Source organism: Staurois parvus, unplaced genomic scaffold, assembly GCF_062004578.1.
Source record: "Staurois parvus isolate SC_StPar_1 unplaced genomic scaffold, SC_StPar_1.0 ptg000293l, whole genome shotgun sequence".
NCBI classification, from domain to species: domain Eukaryota; kingdom Metazoa; phylum Chordata; class Amphibia; order Anura; family Ranidae; genus Staurois; species Staurois parvus.
The window spans coordinates 2,866,699-2,891,438 of record NW_028318089.1 but is presented as its reverse complement, the minus strand read 5'-3'; the positions used below and the strand labels follow the sequence as shown (position 1 = coordinate 2,891,438).

The 24,740-nt window shown below is 46.0% G+C and overlaps 1 protein-coding gene across 3 annotated transcripts; it reads left to right on the top strand.

Annotated features, from left to right (window-relative positions):
• The first annotated feature begins 16,418 nt into the window (after positions 1-16,418).
• SRSF2 (serine and arginine rich splicing factor 2) lies at positions 16,419-23,998 on the top strand. Of its 3 annotated transcripts, XR_016313504.1 has the most exons (4): positions 16,420-16,945; positions 21,664-21,949; positions 23,115-23,219; positions 23,635-23,998. XR_016313504.1 is itself a non-coding variant. In XM_089682671.1 (3 exons), exons 1-2 carry the CDS (start codon positions 16,590-16,592, stop codon positions 21,941-21,943), a joined length of 606 nt encoding a protein of 201 aa, XP_089538797.1. In that variant the 5' UTR covers positions 16,419-16,589; the 3' UTR covers positions 21,944-21,949; positions 23,115-23,998. The 3 variants fall into 3 exon arrangements, 2 of the variants coding, with proteins under 2 accessions (XP_089538797.1, XP_089538796.1); XM_089682671.1 differs by having other exon boundaries at positions 16,419-16,915; positions 23,115-23,998; XM_089682670.1 differs by having other exon boundaries at positions 23,115-23,998.
• The last annotated feature ends 742 nt before the right edge of the window (positions 23,999-24,740 follow it).

Sequence of the window (24,740 nt, the reverse complement as noted above, 5' to 3'; positions counted from 1 at the left end):
TCCCCTATACGTTGCGCCACAGGGTCTTGTGGCTTCATCATCCCCCTGCCTATGAGGAAGTCATGAGGAAACGCGTCGTGCGGACGTGACGTCAGACACAAGGGGAAGTACCATGGCGGCCATTTTGGAATAAGCTGTTTGTATCTCAGATTCATGTAAGCGCAATGTTTACTATTAAATTGATCTTTCAAAATACTGATGTACTATGTGCGTGTATGTTTACTTTCTTATGGTCACTGAGAGTATATGAAGAATTGGGGAGGAGAAAATGGATTTCTGAGCACGTTGAATATTGATTATGGAAAGGCAATTAAAAAGATTTGCATGGTAAGGTGCATGCCTAAAGGGGAAGGGATCGAGCACATGGATTTGTTTTTGCACACTGATGGTGGATGGAGTATGGTCACATGCATATGGATGGCATTTACAGTAAAAGAGAGTGAAATGCACATGCACCCTATGAGGGTAAGAGTATTTAGTGGGATTAGCGGCGGACACTATTTGCATAACATTTATAATTATGCACAGGTATATTCAGTACTACACTTTATGTAAGAATTACTACACTATATTAGCTTTTTTTGCTTCGGAGATTGGAATCAGTCGATTGGAAGATCAAAGGAGAGAGTGATATCTATGATATACAACGCATTCTAAGAAGATTCTGGTGAGAATATAGGAAGATCTGTGAAGGACAGTTGTGCACTGTTTTTTTATATACAAGACTTTTTGTACCCGGGGGGTATTGGACTGTCAGCTGCACATTGTTGTATTTTGTGGCGCTTATTTTAATTCCAAATACCCCAATTTTACCGACACCTTTCCTTTAGGACACCTCAGAGAGTCTAACCTTCCTATTCTCACAGCTGAAGTGTCAGGGCTCTGGGGTATGACCAGAGGTATGTGACTGACGCAGGGAAACGCAGGCTTCAGATAAGTTATAAACAATATAATTTATTAAAGACTAACAATACAAACATAAACACAGTGCAATACTAAAACATAACACAGTGCAAATGAACCAAACCAAACCACCCACAGATAATACATACAATGCAAGCGTCGTCAGGCAGGCCGGGTCAATAACAATCGGGCAGGTAGGTACAGGGGGGTCAGGCAGAGAATGGTCGGGGTCACAAGCCAGGGATAAAACAGGAGAAGTCAGCAGAGGTCCGGATCAGGCAGGGTCAGCAACGAATCAGACAGAGACAGGAACAGGAACAGGGATGCAGGAACACGATACAGGGCCCAGGAAAAACACACACCAAGGCAAAGACTGCAGGTCTGGCCATCACTTAAATACACCTGCATAAGCAGTTTCAGGTGTTTGGCTGGCTGCAGGGTTGAGTCTCTGATTGCTGGGAGCACCCGCTGGCCAGCCCTGGTACTGCAGCCCACAAGGCAGGTGAGTCCCACCATTACTGGCAAGTCCATTCCTAACAGTACCCCCCCTCTCAAGGAGCGGCCTCAGGACGCTCCAAACAGTCCTAGCTGGGCAAAATGTTCCACCGCCCGGGTCTGGTAACTGGCGGGATATCAAAGACTGGCACACCGGGCAGGACTCCAGGCAGCGGCACACCAGGCAGCGGCACACCGGGCAGGACTCCGGGCAGCGGCACACCGGGCTGGACTCCGGGCAGCGGCACACCGGGCAGGACTCCGGGCAGCGGCACACCGGGCAGGACTCCGGGCAGCGGCACACCGGGCAGGACTCCGGGCAGAGGCACACCGGGCTGGACTCCGGGCAGAGGCACATCGGGCTGGACTCCGGGCAGAGGCACATCGGGCTGGACTCCGGGCAGAGGCACATCGGGCTGGACTCCGGGCAGAGGCACATCGGATCACCAGGCGAAGCAGCAGGCACCGGGCCACCAGGCAGAGCAGCAGGCACCGGGCCACCAGGCGGAGCGACAGGTCTCAGGCCCCCAGGCGGAGCGGCGGGTGCCGGACCCCCAGGTGGAGCGGCAGGCGCCGGACCCCCAGGCGGAGCGACAGGTACCGAGTCACCAGGCACGACAGTGGGCTCCGAGTCAACTGGCATGACCGCTGGCACTGGGTCAGACATTGGATCGTCTGGCTGGACAGCGGGCATCGGGTCACCAGGCATCAGGTCATTTTGCTCGACAGCGGGCACCGCGTCATCTGGCAAGGCAGTGGGCACCAAGTCACCAGGCACGACAGTGGGCTCTGAGTCAATTGGCACGACAGCGAGCACCGGGTCATCAGGTACCGGATCATCTGACTCGACAGCAGGCACCAGGTCATCTGGTGCTGGATCGTCTGGCTCGACAGCGGGCATCGGATCACCAGGCATGACCGCGGGCACTGGGTCATCAGGCATTGGATTGTCTGGCTCGACAGCGGGCATCGGGTCACCAGGTATGACAGCGGGCACTGGGTCACCAGGCATCAGGTCATTTCGCTCGCCAGCGGGCACCGCGTCATCTGGCAAGGCAGTGGGCACCGAGTCACCAGGCACGACAGTGGGCTCTGAGTCAATTGGCACGACAGCGGGCACCGGGTCATCAGGTACCGGATCGTCTGGCTCGACAGCAGGCACCGGGTCATCTGGCGCTGGATCGTCTGGCTCAACAGCGGGCATCGGGTCACCAGGCATGACAGCAGGCACTGGGTCATCAGGCATTGGATCGTCTGGCTCGACAGCGGGCATCGGGTCCTTAAGTACCGGATCGTCTGGATCGACAGTGGGCACCGGGTCATCTGGCGCTGGATCGTCTGGCTTGACAGCGGGCATCGGGTCACCAGGCATGATAGCGGGCACTGGGTCATCAGGTATTGGATCGTCTGGCTCGACAGCGGGCATCGGGTCACCAGGTATGACAGCGGGCACTGGGTCATCAGGCATTGGTTCATCTGGCTCGACAGCAGGCATCGGGTCACCAGGTATGACCGCGGGCACTGGGTCATCAGGCATCGGATCGTCTGGCTCGACAGCGGGCATCGGGTCACCAGGCATGACAGTGGGCACCGGGTCATCAGGTACCGGATCGTCTGGCTCGACAGCGGGCACTGGGTCATCAGGCGTGATAGGATCATCAGGCTGGATCAGTTCATCAGGCTGGGTACAGACATCAGGCTGGGTACAGACATCAGGCTGGGTACAGACATCAGGCTGAAGTGCGGGTGCCGAGGCACCAGGCTGAACCACGGAAGGCAGGTTCTCAGACGGCAGGCTCACCGGTTTGGATACTGGCAGGATGGTACTGGTTGGAAAGAATTTCCTATTTTTTCTGGTTTTAACTACTGGGGCACTGCAAGTAAACGCAGGTTTGTAAACGGATGGAGCAGCTGAGGACAGAGAAGAGCTGGAAGATGGAACAGAGGAGGGAGCAGTTGCTACAGAGGACTTCTTTACAGGGTTAAAGAAAGGATAGGTGCAGCGAGTGGGAGCAGAGGACTGGTATGTGGTAGTTAGAGTATACTGGGCAGTCACTGGGGGTGCTGTCGGGGAAGCAGGAAGAGTGCCTTGAGTGGAGGAATGATGTTGTAAGCTGACTGAGGCTGGGTGCAACAAGTCTGACCATGTCTGCAGTATGGGTTGAACGAAGCTCAGTTTACACAAAGCCTGTCTGGTCAATGACTGCACTGCGTTTATACAATCTCTTAATACCTGTGGTGAACATGCAGAATGACGCTCCAGAAAGTAATCCACATCATCCTCTAATAACCATACCAGGGACTCTACCTGGTCGGCACTAAATGGCGGCAAAAATTCATCCCTGCATTCGGGGGTACCAGATGAAACCAACTCCGCACAAACCTGAATCAATGGCTGCACCTCAGAGAATTCTGTGCCCTGATCTACTAGAACATGAGCGAGCCGTATACATTCTAGCAGTTCATCCCTGGGATACTCCTTCAGAGTCTGATAAGCATATTCTCTGTCATCAAACACTAGCAGATATAAATACACAACCTCATCAAGATCCATCCTTCTCAGCAACAAGCCAAGATGGCTTCCCTGTGCAGCCACTTCTGGTCAGGATTGGCCTTGGTGTAATGTCAGGGCTCCGGGGTATGACCAGAGGTATGTGACTGACAGAGGGAAACGCAGGCTTCAGATAAGTTATAAACAATATAATTTATTAAAGACTAACAATACAAACATAAACGCAGTGCAATACTAAAACATAACACAGTGCAAACGAACCAAACCAAACCACCCACAGATAATACATACAATGCAAGCGTCGTCAGGCAGGCCGGGTCAATAACAATCGGGCAGGTAGGTACAGGGGGGTCAGGCAGAGAATGGTCGGGGTCACAAGCCAGGGATAAAACAGGAGAAGTCAGCAGAGGTCCGGATCAGGCAGGGTCAGCAACGAATCAGACAGAGACAGAGACAGGAACAGGAACAGGAACAGGGATGCAGGAACACGATACAGGGCCCAGGAAAAACACACACCAAGGCAAAGACTGCAGGTCTGGCCATCACGTAAATACACCTGCATAAGCAGTTTCAGGTGTTTGGCTGGCTGCAGGGTTGAGTCTCTGATTGCAGGGAGCACCCGCTGGCCAGCCCTGGTACTGCAGCCCACAAGGCAGGTGAGTCCCACCATTACTGGCAAGTCCATTCCTAACATGAAGACCAAAAATTAACTATCGCAGCCTATTTAGACTGAGGAATTTGCCCTACCCATATCGGATACCCAACCAGGGAAAGCACCAGGGCTCGACGCTTCACTCTACCCTATTGCAAAACATACCCTTTAAGCCTCTCACTTCACTAAGGCATTTAATGCTATTCTGGAAGGTCATGCTATTCCTCCGGATAGGCTAAGAGCCTCTACTGTATCTCAGTGTTGACGAAGCCAGGTAAAGACCCTCTATAGTGTGCTAGCTACAGGCCAATTTCCCTTATAAACTGTGATGTCAAGTTATTTTCAAAAATTTTAGCATCCAAACTGAACACGCTCTTGCAGCGCTTGATTGCTCCCGATCAGGTAGGTTTCATCCAGACTAAGGAAGCAAGAGACAATACAATCCAGACTTTGAATATTATAGAGACTGCGCGGAGATCTCAAACCCCCCTCCTACTCTTTTCCACCAATGCCGAAAAGGCTTTTGATAGAGTTGACTGGACATTTTTCAAGGCCACACTCCGGGCAGTAGGGATGCCACAGCCTGTCCAGACGTGAATTGCTGCTTATACACTAATCTTACGGCTACAGACCGAGTGAATGGATTTGACTCCAAGCCCTTCCCCATCCAACAGGACGAGACAAGGGTGCCCCCTTTCACCATTATTATCTGTTCTCTCCCTAGAACCTTTTCTTAAACACATCAGAAACAACCCCAATATTAGAGGCATTCAGGCGGGAAGATACCAACACAAAGTGGCAGCTTATGCTGACGATCTCTTGTTTTATATAGCTGAGCCCTTTATATCTCTCCCATCACTGGCTGCTGAGCTCCGGGATAAATCAGAGGACCATACAAAAAAAGGTGGTTCTACTGGGACCTCTTCCGCTTCTCTGACGAATTCCATCAATACACATAGATTCACCTGTACACATATGAGTGGTGCTGCCTGCTCTGTCTTTGCGTTTCCTGCTCCCTGAGAGCTTTTTTTCTTTTCTTCCCTCCCCACTTTCACCATGCCCCCCCAACGCCACTCTACTCCCTTATTCAATTTCCCTACCTCCCCTTTTTTCTCTCTCTCTTTCTACTTTCTCCTCTCTTCATTCCCCCTTTTCCTTTTCATATCCTTTTCTTTTTATAATATCCACAAAAACGCGGTATGCATAGATGGGGATAGATTATCTCTCCTTCACCACAGTTGACAACGACCCTTCGTGACCATTAGTGTTCGGTCATAACGTGGTTAAATTAACTTTTTTATTTTTTTTATTAAGGGTTAGGTTAGGGTTAGGGGTTAATTATTATTTATGTATTTATTATGACATAGTAGTCATTTATTTTTGTATTTATTCATGATTATTTTTATTTATTTGTGTATTTAATTGATTTATTTTACATTTATTTATTCATTTATTATTATTATATTTGTTTTAAAATGTTTTCATTTGAGCAGATAAACGCTTTAAATCCACGCACAAACACATTGCGCATTTCCATTAATTTCTGTGGAATTAAAAATGCTCAAAAACGCGCACATCTGTCCAATTTGTGTGACTTATACTTATAGTTGTGCTCAAATGTGGCTAAATGGTTAGCACTTCTGCCTGGCAGTACTAGGGTTGTTGGTTTGAATAACAGCCACGGCACCACCTGCCTGGAGTTTGCATGTTCTCCCTGTGCCTGCGTGGGTTTCCTCTGGGTACTCTGGTTTCCTCCCACACTCCAAAGACATGCTGGTAGGTTAATTGGATCCTGTCTAAGTTGGCCCTAGTATGTGTATGTATGAATGTAAGTTAGGGACCTTAGATTGTACACCCTTTGAGGGTTAGGGACTGATGTGAATGTATAATATATATATGTAAAAGCACTGCGTAAATTGATGGCGCTATATAAGTACCTGAAATAAATAAATGCTTGCATACCCTGACAGAATTTAGGAGATTTTGGCATTGATAACAGAAAATTTCCTATCAAATACTTACCGTAATTTTCCTTTCCTGATGGACTCCATGACAGCATACATATGGATTTATCACACCCTCTCCAATCCTATAGGATCCCACTCCTATAAATCTTTGCTCGGAGACAGAGGTCGTATTCCATAACTAACCTACTCATGACATTGGGAGGGTACTCCTGCTGCCATGGAGTCCATAAAGAAAAGAAAATTACGGTAAGTATTTGATAGGAAATTTTCAGTTTTCCTGACAGGCAGGTTTAATGGAAATGTCTTTGATTGTGGACAACTCTGTTGGCGCCAAGCCAATTTCCAAGAAAAAAATTGGGACAAGAGGAAGGACCACTTAGGGAATCTTGGTTTTCTTTAGGACCCCAGCCTCACTGTTCCTTAACCTCCCTAGCGGTCTGATTATGTCAGAATTTCTGTGCTCAAAACGGTACATTTTGCATGGAAATATGTCGTTTTTCTGTTGTAGGCCTGTAATTTTTAGGAATAACTCACTGAAATCTGTCCGAACAAGAGTCTAGTAAACATCTCGGGTATGATAAAATTTGAAATCATAAACTATCATTTATTAAATAATTATAAAAAATAATACATTTAATTCAATAATATAATCAAACCAAAAACACTGAAATTTTAAATATAGCGCCAAGTTCGCACATCACTGAGCAAAGTCGCAAAATCGTTTTTAGTGTCTGATGACGAATTTCCCCACAAATCATTATCACTCAATTCTGCAAGTGATTCTAATTTACTATCACTGTTCTCTAAGTGGTCTAAAACCGCTTTTGACCTAAAGGGACGCTTTTTGGACGCCATGGACGCTTCTCAGTTTCCAGGCAGAAAGAACAGTAAATATGCAGGCAGGGCACAGGACAAAGCACTCGGGACAAAATGTATGTGAAATGGTTTGGTACAGTAATGTTTTACTATGTGATTTTAGTGTATTTAGTGAATGTCACTTTTTGACATTTTTACATTTCCCGCCAGTTCCATCCCCGTGCGTCCTGACGTCGCAGGGAATGGAACCCGGAAGACAGATGCTGGCATCGGCTGGAGGAAATTGCCGGGGACGCTGCAGGGGGGACATCGCGGGAGCGCAGGGCAAGGTAAGTACAGAAGGGATCCCGGAGCAGCGCTGCAGGGTATTCCCAAGTGTAGCTCAGGGTTACCGCTTGTGGTGCTGAAACTTTACCCCAAACTACACTCGGGAATACCTCCAGGGAGGTTACAGAACTGGCAGACAAGAAAGTGGTTGGCCCATGCAACTCCGGTGAAAGTTGAAATGGCTGATACCTATACCTTGAGGGAACTGACAGACCGAGGTTGAAGCCTGTTTGTAGAAACTCCAGGATATCCTGAGCTTCCTGAGCCACCAGGCCTTGGTCGCAGTGCTGACAACCTGCTTGCAGGAACAAGATAAGACTTCAGACACACCGTGTCCTAGGAGGAGGACAAAAAAGGAACACGATGAAATTGATCCACACTACCATTGTTAAGGGTTATGACTAAGGCTTGTTAAGCCGAAACACGTCAACTTTTGTACCTGTGATGTTTTTACTGTGGTTGATTTAATAAAATGAAGATTTTAGAGCAATGGAGGTAGTGTGGATCGATTTCATTTAATACTGGAACGGATAAGCAACTGTGGATCACTCACCTGCATAAGTCCTGGGATGAGCATTGGATGGGTAGTAGCACCTTCTTTTCTTTTTTTAAAAAAAGAAAACGACCTCTGGTTCTGAAAAAAGATTTATGGGAGTGGGATCCTATAGGATTAGAGAAGGAAGGGCTAAACCTATACATATGCTGCCATGGAGTCAGGAAAATGAAAATATGATTGATCCTGCCAAAAAACTGGACAGTGATCATATGAAGCCATTTATTATCACATAGTTGTTTGGCTCCTTTTTAAATCATGATAACAGAAATCACCCAAATGGCCATGATCAAAAGTTTACATACCCTGGAATGTTTGGCCTTGGTACAAACACACAAGGTGACACACAAAAGGCAATAAATCCCAGAAGCTGATTGGTTTCTATGCACAACTGCACCAGATTTTGCACTTGCCAGTTTTAGTAAATAACCCCCAATAAGATAACATGAAGGGGCATTTGGAAGCAGTAAAAAAAAAGCCTTACACTCCTAAAAGTGGCTGCAAAAACGCCAAGTGAGCATGAGGCCTAAGTATGCACAGACACATAGAGGGAGATTTACTAAAACTGGAGCACACAGAATCTGGTGCAGCTCTGCATGGTAGCCAATCAGATTCTAACTTTGCCTTGTTCAATTCAAATGACACTAAAGGTAAATTTTTTAATTAAAAAAATAAACATGTTATACTGACCTGCTCTGTGCATTGGTATTGTGCATAGCGGACCTGATCCTCCTCTTCTCGGGTTCCCCACTGGCAATCTTGGCTCCTCCTTCTCTTTGGTTGTCCCCATAGCAAGACGCTTGCTATGGAGGCTATATTCATAGCAGAGCAATATAAAGCAATGTGCTGACACAGTAAAGCACACACACAGCACACTTAGTAAAACACAGTTAACCCTTTGATCGCCCCACATGTTAACCCCTTTCTGCCCAGTGCCATTAGTACAGTGTCAGTACTTTCTATTAGCACTGATCACTGTATTGGTGTCACTGGGGATGTCAGTGACAGTTAGTCAGCTCCCCCCAGTATCAGAATGCTCGCCACAGTCCCGCTGTAAGTTGCTGATAGCAGCAATTACAAGTATAAAAAAAATAATAATAAAAATTCCAGTATATATCACCATTTGTAGACGGAATAACTTTCACGTAAACCGATTAATTTACACGTATTGGGATTTTTTTTTTGCAAAGACATGTAGCAGAATACATTTTGGCCTACGTTTATGACAAGATTTGATATTATTAATTTTTTTTACTGGACATGTTTAATAGCAAAAGGTTTTTTTTTCAAAATTGGTCTTTTTTTGTTTATAGCTCAAAAGATAAAAAACGCACAGGCGATCAAATACCACCGAAAGAAAGCTCCATTTGTGGGTAAAAAAGGACATACATTTCATTTGGGTGCAGCGTTGCATGACCGCGCAATTGTCAGTTAAAGTAACGCAGTGCAGTATCACACAAAATGGCCTGGTCAGGAAGGGGGGTAAATCCTCTGGAGGGCAAGTGGTTATCTGCTTCCGCACCACCCTATAGCAGAAATACTGCTACAGGGGGGCAAGGGTGTGCAGAACCATGTATATATACGTGTTTTTGCAAGTCCGGGTGGGGGGGGCACACGCACCCTACCAACGCTGCAATTCGCGGCCTTCGCTGTCAATCACTGGGTCCTGGATGGTGATTCCCCGCCGGCACCCGGCGATCTCTGAGGACTCCCAATGGGGGAGAGACCTTTATGTAAACAATACAGTTCTCTGCCGTCAGCTCCTGCACCCTGCTTTGTATGGCTCTGCATAGCAGAGCCATACAAAGCAGTATGCTTACAGTGAAACACAAACAGCCTCATAGTAAAACAGCACACGGTTAACCCTTTGATCACCCCACATGTTAACCCCTTCCTGCCCAGTGCCATTAGTACAGTGTCAGTGCAGAGCCATACAAGGCAGTGTGCTTACAGTGAAACACAAACAGCCTCATAGTAAAACAGCACACGGTTAACCCTTTGATCACCCCACATGTTGACCCCTTCCTGCCCAGTGCCATTAGTACAATGTCAGTGCTTTTTATTAGCACTTATCACTGTATTAGTGTCACTGGGGATGTCAGTGACAGTTAGTCAGTCCCCCCCCCCCCCCCCCCAGTGTCAGAATGCCAACCGCAGTCCCGCTATAAGTCGCTGATCGCTGCCATTACTAGTAAATTAATTTTCACGTAAACCAATTCGTTTACACGGATTGGGATTTTTTCAGCAAAGACGTAGCAGAATACATTTTGGCCTAAACTGATGATGAAATTTGATTTTTTTTTTTCATTTTTTTACTGGACATGTTTAATAGGAAAAAGTCAAAAATATTGTTTTTGTTTTTTCAAAATTGTCGGTCTTTTTTTGTTTATAGAGCAAAAAATAAAAACCACACAGGTGATCAAATACCATCGTGGGGAAAAAAAGGACAAATTGTATTTGGGTGCAGCGTTGCATGACCGCGCAATTGTCAGTTAAAGTAATGCAGAGCCGTATCGCAAACAATGACCTGGTCAGGAAGGGGGGTAAATCATCTGGAGGGCAAGTGGTTAAAGGACCATTAATGCTACGTGTTATGTAAAGATATTATTACAACATTTCTCCCGTATAGTCTTGCTTTCGTACAGAAAGAAGAGGAAAGAAAAGAAAGACAAAGAATGGGAAGAAGAGAGAGAGAAAGGAGGAGGAAAAAAAAAGGGCAGGTGGGAATGGGGCTGCAGGGAACAGTCCTGCCAAAATTCTGTCGGGGGGGACAAGGGGTGGTAGGGCAAACAAATACAGTAACTTTAGAACCACTTTAAGTTTTGGCAATAAAACCCGAAAGCTGATTGGTTTCTATGCAGAGCTGTAGCAGATTTTGTACTCTCCAGTTTTAGTAAATAACCCCATAGGCTTTTATTGAGGTGTGTTCTGGGACTTAGGCAAAAAATGCTAAAAGCCCCCAAAACATCAGTTTAAAAGCAGCAGGTCTAAGGGTTTACACTTGTGACTGGAGACAGTAAGATCCTGCGGATGATCTGGGTTTTTAACGCCCTTCAACTGCTCCGCCTTTTGCAGCTGAGGCGGCAGCCAGAGGTGTATACAGGCTTCAACACTTTGCTTCACAGATGGAAAAACCCCCCTTAGTGTGCGCTACCGACTGCCAAATTCAAGTGAATGGGGCTGTGCTGCAACTAGACAGTTGCAGATTAGTTGTCTGGTATTTAGGGGGTTAAAACGGGTGGTAAGGAAGTGATATGACACTGCCGCCTCACTGCCTGTTTACTGCTGTCTGAAGAGCGATCCGAATGTAGATTGTGCTTCAAAAAGCAAAGCAGGTGTAAAGGAGGCCCAAGAACCGATTTCATGAAAAACAGATTACAGGGCCATTCAGTAGTGGATGTGTATAGATTTCTCTAGTGCAAGGGTCTCCAAACCTGCTAAACAAAGGGCCAGTTTACTGTCCTTCAGACTTTAGGGGGGGCCAGATTGTGGCCATTGGGAGTAGAAAAGGTCCCGACTTCAGTGGCAAAAAAATGCCTCGTTGGTGTCAGTGTGAGGAATAGTGCCCCATCATTGGTGTCAGTAGGAGGAATAGTGCCCCATCATTGGTGTCAGTAGGAGGAATAGTGCCCCATCATTGGTGTCAGTGGGAGGAAGAGTACCCCATTGATAGTATCAGTGTTAGGATTAGTGCCCCATCATTGGTGTCAGTAGGAGGAATTGTGCCTCATCATTGGTGTCAGTAGGAGGAATTGTGCCTCATCATTGGTGTCAATTGGAGGAATAGTGCCCCATCATTGGTATTAGTAGGAGAACGAGTGCCTCATCATGTGTCAGTGTGAGGTATAGTGCTCCATAATTGGTGTCAGTGGGAGGAATAGTGCCCCATTGATAGTATCAGTGGGAGGAATAGTGCCCCTTCATTGGTGTCAGTGGGAGGAATAGTGCCCCATAATTGGTGTCAGTGGGAGTAGTGCTCTGTCATTGGTGTCAGTGGGAGGAATTGTGCCCCTTCATTGGTATCAGTGGGAGGAATTGTGCCCCATCATTGGTGTCAGTGGTAGAAATAGTGCCTCATCATTGGTGTCAGTGGTAGGAATAGTGCCCCATCATTGGTGACAGTGGGAGGAATAGTGCTCTATCATTGGTGTCAGTGGGGGGGAGGGGGAGACTGGTATCAGTGGGAGGAATAGTGCCCCTTCATTGGTGTCAGTGGGGGAATAGTGCCCCTTCATTGGTGTCAGTGGGAGGAATAGTGCCCCTTCATGGGTGTTAGTGGGGGGAATTGTGCCCCATCATGGGTGTCAGTGGGGGGAATTGTGCCCCATCATGGGTGTCAGTGGGGGGAATTGTGCCCCATCATGGGTGTCAGTGGGGGGAATTGTGCCCCATCATGGGTGTCAGTGGGGGAAATTGTGCTCCATCATTGGTGTCAATGGGGGGAATTATGCCCCAATGATGGTGTCAGTGGACAAACTAGTGCCCCATGGGCCACATAAAAGCAAGCAAAGGGTTGGATCTGGCCCCTGGGCCACAGTTTGGAGACAAAGAAAGGGAAAACACTGATCTTCCTGCGCTTGGGGAATGGACCCGAGAAGAGCTGGTGGGCTGCAGTCAAAACTTAGCCTACTTGGGGTGCACCTGTCTTGCACTGGGGAAGTCTATGAGCACGGCTCTGAGGAAGAGGATAAGTCCTCGAAATGCGTTAGCCTTTCGTTGCTCCACCAATGTCTTGCCTCTTGATGTTTGCGGACCATTTGTGCCGTACTCATGAGATGAATTTGTACTTTTAAGATTTTGTAAATATAATAATTACCGTATTTTTCGCTCCATAAGACGCACTTTTTTCCCCCCAAAAAAGGGGGGAAAATGTCAGTGCGTCTTATAGAGCGAATGTAAAGCGGCCGGTCCGGTATTTCTGCTGCCACCATGTCAGAATATCGGGCCGGCCGCTCAGCTCTTCTCTCCTGCAGGACCTTACCTGTTCCTCGCTCCAGCGCTGCAGTCTTCCCGCGGCGGCTTCTGTGACAGCCGGGTGCCCACTGCGCATGCGCGAGAAGCGCTGCGCTTTGTGAATGGTCTGGTGTCTTCTGGGACACCAGCGGGCACCTGGCTGTCACAGAAGCCTCTGCGGGAAGAAGAAGGAAGGACAACTCCGCGGAAGTGGGAGCGGGTACCTGTCAAATTCAGGTACCCGTTGCCCCTCCCTCCCCAAAGGTCTCTGGTCATCCCCTGCACTGTCTGCAGTCTCTGGTCATCTCCTGTACTGTGTCCGCAGTCTCTGGTCATCTCCTGTAACGTGTCCTCAGTCTCTGGTTATTCCCTGTACCGTGTCCACAGTCTCTGGTCATTCCCTGTACCGTGTCCGCAGTCTCTGGTCATCTCCTGTACCGCGTCCGCAGTCTCTGGTCATCTCCTGTACCGCGTCCGCAGTCTCCGGTCATCTCCTGTATCGCGTCCGCAGTCTCTGGTCATCTCCTGTACCGCGTCCGCAGTCTCCGGTCATCCCCTGTACCGCGTCCGCAGTCTCTGGTCATCTCCTGTACCGCGTCCGCAGTCTCTGGTCATCTCCTGTACCGCGTCCGCAGTCTCTGGTCATCCCCTGTACCGCGTCCGCAGTCTCTGGCCATCTCCTGTACCGCGTCCGCAGTCTCTGGTCATCTCCTGTACCGCGTCCGCAGTCTCTGGTCATCCCCTGTACCGCGTCCGCAGTCTCTGGCCATCTCCTGTACCGCGTCCGCAGTCTCTGGTCATCTCCTGTACCGCGTCCGCAGTCTCTGGTCATCTCCTGTACCGCGTCCGCAGTCTCTGGTCATCCCCTGTACCGCGTCCGCAGTCTCTGGTCATCTTCTGTACCGCGTCCGCAGTCTCTGGTCATCTCCTGTACCGGGTCCGCAGTCTCTGGTCATCTCCTGTACCGCGTCCGCAGTCTCTGGTCATCTCCTGTACCGTGTCAGCAGTCTCTGGTCATCCCCTGTACCGCATCCACAGTCTCTGGTCATCTCCTGTACTGTGTCCGCAGTCTCTGGTCATCCCCTGCACTGTCTGCAGTCTCTGGTCATCTCCTGTACTGTGTCCGCAGTCTCTGGTCTTCTGTACGATGTCCGCAGTCTCTGGTCATCCCCTGCACTGTCTGCAGTCTCTGGTCTTCTGTACGATGTCTGCAGTCTCTGGCCATCTCCTGTACTGTGTCTGTAGTCCATTGGTTCAGAATATTTTTTTTCTTGTTTTTGTCCTCTAAAACCTAGGTGCGTCTTATGGTCAGGTGCATCTTATGGAGCGAAAAATACGGTACTTTTTATACATTACATATTTGAAAGGATAATGGACTCTAAGCCAGTGCATCCTCTATTTGTTGTGATAACAGTTTGGAGACCACTGACCTAGGAGAACAAGGCTGGTGTTTGGTGTCTCTTTCTATTGATTACAAGGCTGTGTCTGGTATACCTACATGGCTCCATGCACAAGTGGTGGGGGGACTATGGGGGTTGGGTGGTTTGGGGGGGAGGGGGGTTGATAGCTCTTGTAATGTTAGCAGTGTAAAATCACAATAACGTGAGTCATTCAGGGTTTTTTTTAGTGTTTTTTGCATTAGCGTTTCGCATTGTTTTTCAGCGTTTTTGTGGTGTTTTGCAGGATTTTTAAGTTAAAAAAAGTACAAAAACACCGGTTTGCAGTGTTTTACCATGCTTTCCAGCATTAGAGCATTTTTACAGCTAAAAAACTCCTCTTGAAACCCACTAATCCTGTTTTTTTTTCCCAGCCAAAAAAAGTTGATTACAGTCTTTGTGTGCATGGAAAACGTCAAAAGCCAAAAACAGCCGCTGTTTGTCAAGTATGCATGAGGGCTTATGCAGGCCATAGATGGGTCAAAAATCGGCCAAAAATTCACCTGAAAGAATAATCGGCCGATTTTCGGATCGTTAGTGGGTGAATTTGTCGGCCGTTTTTCGTGATTTTGACACATTATTTTAATCGGTTATGTTGGAAAAAATCAGCCGATTTAGTCGATCGGCCGATTTTCACGGCAATGATGGGCAAATCGGCCGATCTTTTTACCGATTAAAAAAAATGCGCATGAGCCGTGACCTGCAAGAAGGAGGAAAAGAAGACAAAGAAAAAGAACATCTGTATCTATTTTTTTATCCATTTCGGATAAAAATAGATATCTATTCGGATACAAATAGATACAATGTTGCAACCGCAATACTTTTAAATATCAAAAATAATAGCGGAGTGTCCCTGCACAGAGCTCCACTATTATATTTGACATTTAAAAGTATTGCGGTTGCAACATTGTATCTATTTATATCCAAATAGAAACATATGTATCCGAAATGGATACAAATAGATACAATGTTGCAACTTTGCTATACTTTTAAATGTCAAATATAATAGTGGAGCTCTCTGCAGGGACACGGCTATTATATTTGCCAGCCATAGACGGGACGAAAATCAGCCGATTTTTTTTTACCAATGGTGGTAACGTCGGTCGATTGAACGACCGATTTTTTTTTTTTAAACAGACGGTTTTCACCCCGTCTATGGCCTACATTAGGCTCCATGCACACGGGCGTTTTGATAACGCTGGTAACCATGCACACGGGGCGTTTTGATAACGCTGGTAACGTTAGCTGTGTAAATTCACGTGAAAATTTTAGTTTTTCAGCTTTTTTGCATTAGCATTGTATTTCTGCATTTGCGTTTTTTAGGTAAAAAAAAGTCCAAAAACGCAGGTTTGTGGTGTTTTAAAGCAAAAAACTGATCTAGAAACCAACTAGTTCTGGGTTTTTTCTGGCAAAGAAACGTTCATTGCAGTGTGTGTGTATAGACACATAGGATGACGTGCTGGGGGGTTTACTGGCTGTAGGAAAACTTTAAAAAGCCAAAAACAGCCACTGTAAAACCATCCAGTGTGCATGAGAACTTAATGAGCCTCCTCTGGTGAATGTTCTACAGTCTTTAACAGGTTTATTAAAATAGTGGCCTCTGTGCCAATTAACCCTCAGGCCAGACTGACCAACATCCACCTCTTTGGCGGGATTTTTAACACACGCACGCCATCGTCCGCCATCTTAGCTGGGGGAGGCAGCCATCAGGGCGCCAGTGACGTGACCCACCAATGAGGCTCCAGGGCACGCTCACCTCCGAAGTCGTGATTGGCTGTAACGAGGGGCGGGAAGTCTATTCTTCCAGCCGCCGCCATTTTGTGTGGCAGAGAGGGCGGTAATAAGGAAGTGCAGTCCGCGGCGCTCGGCCTCTCTCACGTTATCATCGTGTGAAATCCGCACAAGGCGGAACGTTGTTTCTTCTCTCCGCTCCTCTACCTCAGCCACCGTGCCGTTTCCCGGCAGTTTAGCCGCTATGAGTTACGGGCGGCCTCCGCCGGACGTTGAGGACATGACGTCCCTCAAAGTGGACAACCTGACGTATCGGACCACCCCGGAGACTCTGCGGCGAGTGTTCGAGAAGTACGGCCGCGTGGGCGATGTCTACATCCCCCGGGACCGCTACACTAAGGAGAGCCGCGGCTTCGCCTTCGTCCGTTTTCACGACAAGAGAGACGCCGAGGACGCGATGGACGCCATGGACGGGGCCGTGCTGGATGGCCGGGAGCTCCGGGTGCAGATGGCGCGTTACGGCCGACCTCCGGACTCTCTTCATGGACGCCGGGGACCCCCGCCTAGGAGGTACGGGGACTACGGGCGCCGCAGCAGGAGGTGAGTCCTGGATGGGTGGAGGGGGAAGGGGCGCAGCGCCCCCTATGCATAGGGCTGAGGCAGTGCGGCGGCCTGGGCTTTGTACTTCATTCCTGTGCGGCCCATGTGAGCCAAGATGGCGCCGCCCGCGAGAAATCCAATGTGATCTTTCCGTGTGATCCTACCGCATGGATCCCATTCTCTGCTAGCAGGCCTTCTCCAGTTAGTGTATGGGATACGGGCCATCACATGGGCTGGAGGATCTACCTATAGGATGCATGCACATTGCTGGAGGAATACATGGTGGCTAGTACGCAGGAGCACACAATTCTGCGCCCCATGTTCAGGCCCACAACAGTGTCATTCATTAACCACTTCACGTCCAGAGCTTTTTTGGCACTTTAACATGTAACAATATTTCTTAAAACCCCCAAACAATATACATCATTTTAAAGTAGAGGCCATAGAGAATACATTGGGTTTGTCACGGTATTTGCACAGCGGTTTTCCAAATGCACTTTTTGAACTTTATTGCAAAAACAAACAATACATAACCCAATGTTTTGGTAACATCAAAAGTATTAAGCTGAGTAAATGCTAAACGTAATGTTTTCAAGTGATTCTAAAGGCTTTTTTTTTTTTTTCGCTTACCACTTGCCAACCAGAGGATTTACCCCACCCCCTTCCGGACCAGGCCATTTTTGGCGTTACTTTAACTGACAATTTAGTGGTCATGCAATGCTGCACTCAGATTAAATTTGTCTTTTTTTTTTTTCCCCCACGAATAGTTTTCTTTCGGTGGTATTTGATCATCTGGGTTTTTTTTTTTGTTTTTTTTGCACTGTAAACAAAAAACCTGACAAGTTTGGGGGAAAAAAACTATTTTTGACTTTGCCATTGAATATGTCCAGTTAAATCAAATTTAGGTCAAAATGTCTGCTAAAAAAAATCCCAATATGTGTAAATTGGTTTACGTGAAAGTTATAGCATCTACAAATGGTGGTATATATCCACTTACCCTCCTGAGGATTTACCCCCTCTCCTGATCAGGCCATTTTTTGCATTACGGCGCTGCATTAATTTAACTGACAATTGCGTGGTCATGCAACCCTGCACCCAAGTTAAATTTACGTCCTCCCCCTGAATTGAGCCCTTTTCGTCATAAATTTACACCAAAATGTATTCTTCTACATGTCTTGGCTAAAAAAAAAAAGAACCCAATAAGTGTAAATTGGTGAAAGTTATAGCGCTTACAAATGGCGGTATAGATACTGGAATTTTTTATTTATTTTTACTAATAATGGCGGCGGTCAGCAACTTATAGCGGTACAGCGGCGGGCATTCTGACACTGGGGGGGGAACCGACTTGGTGTCACTGACATCCCCAGTGACACTAATACAGTGAACAGTGCTAAAATAAAAAGCACTGACACTGTACTAATGGCACTGGGCAGAAAGGGGTTAACATGAGGGGCGGTCAAAGGGTTAACTGTGTGCTGGGAGTGTTTTAAGTGGGTGCCCGAGCCAGGACAACGGCTGTTAGTAAGCAAAGCAGCCCTCCTCCCCGTCAGGAGATCCTCAGTAGTCGCCGGGCGCTGATGGGTAATCGCTGGCCTGGACCTGGTGATTCATGGCCGCGAATGACGGCGTGCGCCCCCTACCTGGAAACACGAAGTGTATGCGATTTTGCGCACCCCTGCAACCCTGTAGCAGTATATCTGCTATAGGGCGGCGGGGATGTGGTTAAACAGAATATATATACATTTCTTAATTTTTTTTTTTACTAGTAATGGCAGCAATAAGCAACTTATTGCCTCACCCCCTCTCCTCATTGGCTGTAATTAACAGCGGTGGGAGCCAGTGGCTCCTGATTCTGTCTCAATGAGAAGAGTCTCAGGATATCCAAGACTCCTGTGCACATCGCTGGATTAAGAGGGGGCTTAGGTGAGTGTTGGGGGAGGGGGGTGTTGCTGAGGGGATTCAGCAGAGAAGGTTTTTACCTTCATGCATAAAGGTAAAAAACATTGAGCCTTTAGAACCACTTGCCTACTGCTCAGGCCAGTTTGCAGCTTTCGGTGATGTCGCTTTGACAATTGTGTGGTCATATAACTAGCCATATGGCTTTTTTTTTTTTTTTTTTTTTTTTTTTAGGCAGATAGAGCTTTCTTTCAGTGGTATATAATCAGCATTCAGTTTATTTTTTGCTAAGCAAATGAAAAGAGACAGTTTTTCTTAGTTTGTTATAAAACATGTTTTTTTTTTTTTCTCCCTTCACTTTATTAGGTGGCACTTATGGGGCTGCACTGATTATCAGTGTAGATGTTCCAGTGAAAACCGCTGGTTACCGGTTCTCTTCTCACGCTTTCACAGCATGTGAGAAGACTGCCGTTAACCGGGAAGTCTATTTACACTGTGATTGGACACAGCTGATCACGTGGCAAAGGACTGCTGTTATTGGCCTTTTACCTCTTTCTGTGATCAGCTGTGTCCAAAGGACACAGCTGATCACAGATCACTCCCGATGCGCGTAGAGGGGCAGGGTTCTGGGAGGGCGTATATAGACGTCCTCCCAGAACCAGCCATCCGCACTGTAGCTATCTTTTGCTCAGTCGGAAAGTGGTTACATTTGCGCACGCCCATGTAATGGCAACAATGTACAGTTTACTATTCATAGGCAACACTTTAAAAGCCTTTACAGGTTACTGCTTTAGATTTACAGAGGTCTAGTGATAGAATTACTGCCCATGATCTGACGTGGGCGATGATACCCAAGTGAGGTATCACCGCCCACGTCAGATCATGGGTATGTTTTATTTTTACACTGTTGCTTTAAAAACTTTTTTTTTTTTTTTTTGTCGCAAGGAATGTAAACATCCCTTGTGACAGCAATAGGCATGTAATGGGTACCCTGTATAAAGGGATCTGTAGTTAATAAGACCCCAAATCCTATTGCACTTAAAACCATTTAATCACACCAAGATCAGTATAATCAAATGCTTTTTCTTTTTTAAAAATGGCGCCTTTTTTCCTAGTAAACTGGAAGTAATGTAAAATCACAGCAAATCAACAGGACAAATTAAAAACAATTTCCAATGTTTCCTAGTTACACCATAACGCTGCGTTGCGCTAAAATGCAACATGTATGCAATGAACTACTGGGGTGCTGCATGTTGTTCATTTTCGAAGTGTGTAGCTGCCTGCCCATACAAGATACAAGCAGACAGCCTACACTGATAATCTGCAGGAGTCCTGTGTTACACATGTGATCTTTTGATCATGGATGCAATGCTTTCCAGGCTCCTAGTAAAACAATAAAATGTTTTACCTGCAAAGGTGAACTTATCTTTCAAAAGGCACATTTATAGAGCACAGGGATAGGATTTTACAAATATGGTATTGCTTCCAGAATGCAACGCTAGAAAGCTCTATTGATTTTATTGAACTGGAAATAAGCGCAGGCAGAGATCCGGAGCACATGACTTTTCAAAGTCATGCCTTCACCCCAGAGTTCCTTCTGCAGCGTTATGTAAGGGATAATGCAGGGCTTTATACTGCAGTTAGATGCATACCCTTCTGTACTGCACTTAAAAGCATTTATAGATGACTTGTAAAATGCAGTCATCGTGGCGTAAAACTGATGTCCACTGGAGTGCAGATAGCAATATGAATGAGCCCTATGCCTACACTTTCCTTTGTCTCCATCTGCTGTGACACCACCTGAGATTCCTGTGTAAGTTTTGAATTTGCGAAGGCAAACTCAGAAAAGGGGTTAAAGTATATGTAAACTCATACTTGTAAAACATCCCATTCAGTTTAACCACTTAGCAACAGTGCTATAGCCAAATGACAGCTACATCGCAGTTGTCCAGTTCTGGAAGGGCTTCATATGATGTCCTCCCAGAACGTACCCCCAGCAGAGCGCGCACCAGGCAATCTCCTACAGACACAGCTGATCACGTGATATGGTTAAATACCAATCACAGCGACCTTTTACCACAAGATCTACTGTGTACGATTACACAGCAGATCACCTGGTAAATACAGTTGCCGATTATCGGCTGCACTTTCCTCACGCTGTCACAGCATGAGGAAAGTACTGCCGATAACCGGCAATGGTCAGAGAACAGATTGGCACTGATCATCAGGGCACTGATGATCAGTGCCCATCATTGCTGCCTATCCGTGCCACCTTACCAGTGCTTATCAGTGCAGCCTCAATGCACATCGGTGTAGGAGAAAAATTACCTGTTTGCAAAATGTTATAATAGAAACAAAACCTTTTTTTTTTTTCAAATTTTTTACTTTTTTTTTTTATTATTGTGCAAAAAATAAAACACCCAGCAGCGACTAAATACCCCCAAAAGAAAGCTCTATTTGTGAGGAAAAAAATGATAAAAATTTCATATGGGTACAATATTGCATGACTGCGCAATTGTCTTTCAAAGTGTGATAGCACTGAAAATTGGCCTGGGCAAGAAGTGGTGGGTGTAAGTGCCCAGTAGGCAAGTGGTTAAAATATAAATGGAAGGAAAATCATTGGTTGTACCTGTAAATAAAATACAGATCAGAGGCCAAGATGGTGGCTTCCTTGATTGTAAGGGGTAGGAGGGTTTAGTTCTGCTTTAAGTCTGTGTTTTTAGTGTTTGTGGGTCTGCGGGTCATTAAGCAGGAATTTGTGGGATTGTCAGATGAGAATCCACATTCAGCCATGTACTTACTGAATATATTTTTCCTTTCAGCCCAAGAAGAAGACGGTATAGCAGATCCAGAAGCAAGAGTCGGTCCAGGTCACGTAGCCGGTCACGTTACAGCCGGTCAAAGTCTCGTTCGCGAACCAGATCCCGATCTCGCTCTAGTTCTAAACCTCGTTCTGTTCGGAGGTCCTCCTCTGCGTCCAGATCTCGGTCTCGCTCCAGGTCTAGATCAAAGGTTACTCCTCCACCAAAGAACTCAAAATCCAGATCTAGGTCCCCATCACCTCCAAAGTCTCCTGAAGAAGAGGGAGCAGTGTCATCTTAGACTAAGGTAATGCAGGTGCTCAGGATTTGAGGTTTTAATAGTTTGTCTAGTATATAAAATCTTCTTGTGCTCATATCTCACTAAGTCACCTGTTGCACAGCAAGGTTTGTATATTTTAAAGCACTTTAAATTGCTGGGGATTGTGGGGTTTTTAATTGTTTGGGGTGTCATTTGATGACTGTTTAAACCAGTATCTGCATTTTCCCCTCAAAGCTGCGGGCTCCAGTTGCTTAAGGAGTAGTGAGCTGTATTGCAGATATTAAGTGGTTTTTCCTGATCCTCCAGGGAGCAGTTTCTGTGGGCGTGTAATGGAGCAGGTTTGTGTCTGTTGTTAAAGATGCACTATCCTGGATTCTGTCAGGCTTGCTGCTAAATTTGTCTGCTACTTTTCATTCATTAGGGCCAAAAGAAGCTTTCTTTATTCTTGGAGGCCTATTTATAAAGGGGCGAATGTGAACTTTCACACAACGGTTCGCCACTTGGACTTTCCAGTTTGCGTTCTACTGTTCTAACTATTCTCAGTTGGATATCTGTCCATTGGCAATAAGGATTTGCCTGGATCAGGGGATTTGCACAGCCAGAACCTTTTTCTATTAGGTTCATGGAGTACATTTTACCTCATTTTTGCTGGTTTATAAATAATTGGATTGTTACCAATGAATCAGGGCATCTTCCTGGAATTGTCCAGGTTTTTATAAATAGGCCCCTAAGTAGCTAAAAGGAGTACTAGTACTATGTAGAAATACATAACACTTTAGTTGTAAATTGCATTCTTAGCCTATGCAGATTAACATACACTGCTGTGTAGCTTCACTATTAGATTTTTACAGTTTACTGATATCACACGTGTTAATCTTAGGACTACCTCTTTTCAAGGATAGTGTGTCTTTAGTACATTAACTGTTTGGTCTTTTCAGCTGTAACACAAGTTTTTACCTAAAGTCCCATTAAAGCCCTTAATGCACATGCACAAACGTTCACATGAAGTTATCACGGCAGATAAACTCATTTGCCTCACCACAGCGTAGATTGATCACATCCTGGTGGTAAACACGTGTTGTTTTTCCCCCTTCCCTCTGAGTCATCATTAAGTCCCTAAAGATCTCCCTCGTGTGTACAGTTTGACTGCTAGTAAATGCGATATTCATTGTTTTCTATTCTCTGTCACCAGTGTCAACTGAAAGAATGCAACACGCTGGATATGTCTAGGATGATCACTCAGTAGATCAGCAGCCCTTGTGAATACCCACGGAGCAAGCAACAGCCTTCCGAAAAGGTGGTTATTTGTATTTTTCGTTTTAAGTTTTCAGTTTCACTTGCGCCTTGTCTGGCAGACTTATATGTGCCATTTTTGTTGCTCTTATTCAAATTCCTTGTAACTTAGTTAACAAAGTTCATTGTTTGCTTTAAAAAAAAAAATTGTTTAATAAAGGGTATCTTTCAACTCCAGTTGGGTTGCTAGATGTTGTTTTGACAGTTTTACTGAACTGTAAATGCCTGTGCTTGGACTTGAAGCATCGGTAATCCATTCTTCATTTTGAAATGTTTCCTGTATGTAAATGCATTTTAATAGATAATGCCTGAAAGCTATTGTATTTTGTATCAAATGTTGATGTAACAATGTTTGCAAGGGAGTATCTTTATTTGACCACAACTCTAATCTTTTCTCTTGTGTATTTTTTGTGCACTAGGCGCAGTTGTGTAGCAGTTGAGTAATGCTGGTTAGCTGTTAAGGTGGCGTGTTGCAGTGCAGAGTGCTTGGCTGTTTCCTGTTTTCTCCCGATTGCTCCTGTGTAACGCAGAAAACAAATGGCTGTCCAGTTTGTTAGAATTCCTGACAACTGCACGTCCTGTCGCCCGGGCCATGCATAAAATATTGGAGCATACAGTGAGCACCTCTGATGATGTACACCTTATTTTTCTGAAAAATGGTAACTCCAAACATTGATGTAATATCATGCAATTGTTTTGTTTATCAATTTGAATATAACATGCTCTAACATTCTGTAACATAACCACTGTTTATGTAGTAAATAAACTCTTGTTTAAAAAAGACTGACTGTATTTAAGTCATTTTTATGCAACTGTTGTATTGCTGATTATTTGCGTATAATATACAGGGCTCTTGGTGGAATGAAGGCTGAAACTGTGGCCAGAAGAGTGATCATGCATGTTTCCTCTGGGATTTATTCACACAGTGCCACAGCATTAGTGTGCCAGTATGTTAGCTTCCCATAGGGTTCTATGAGAATTTCTCTTGGCACAGGAGAAGGCCCCCTAGAGCCCTGTGTTCACAGAAGGCAGTGGGATGTAAACAAACCCTGAAGGCTGCAGATATATGGTAAGGTATGCATCTGGTGGGGGGAGGGGGTGGCAAAAGTGTACTGATTCTTTTAATTTTTGGTGTTGGAAATCCATGGTTTCCTTTTACAGCTGGAAAAAAGGTATCTGAAAGCATCCTCTGTGTGCATAGTTCAACAGTTTGACATCTAAAATCATGGTGCTTGCTTGTCTGGAGGGGGGTTCCACTTCCTTGGCCTACTATTTAGCTCCAGCCTATACATAGTGAAAGAGAAGAATTGAGGCCATTCCTGTGCACTGCCCCCTTGTGAAGCATGTTAGGTTACTAGTTATGGGCTGCAGCTTTTAGCCAGTTTTTCGAATGTTCAGGGAATTGTGCAACACCCCTGCAACTACTGTTATTGGAGATGTTCATTTTGCTTGTAGTTAAAACAAACTCAAAGCAAGCACAAATGGAAGGAAACCTAGTGGGGTTTTTTTTCCCCTTTTTGGTTAA

What these genes read in the sequence shown, in the direction of transcription:
- SRSF2 (XM_089682670.1), top strand. Translation starts at nt 16,590, where the DNA reads ATGAGTTACGGGCGGCCTCCGCCGGACGTTGAGGACATGACGTCCCTC. An exon ending in TACGGGCGCCGCAGCAGGAG is followed by an intron (nt 16,946 to 21,663) that starts GTGAGTCCTGGA and finishes TTTTCCTTTCAG; the next exon opens with CCCAAGAAGAAGACGGTATA.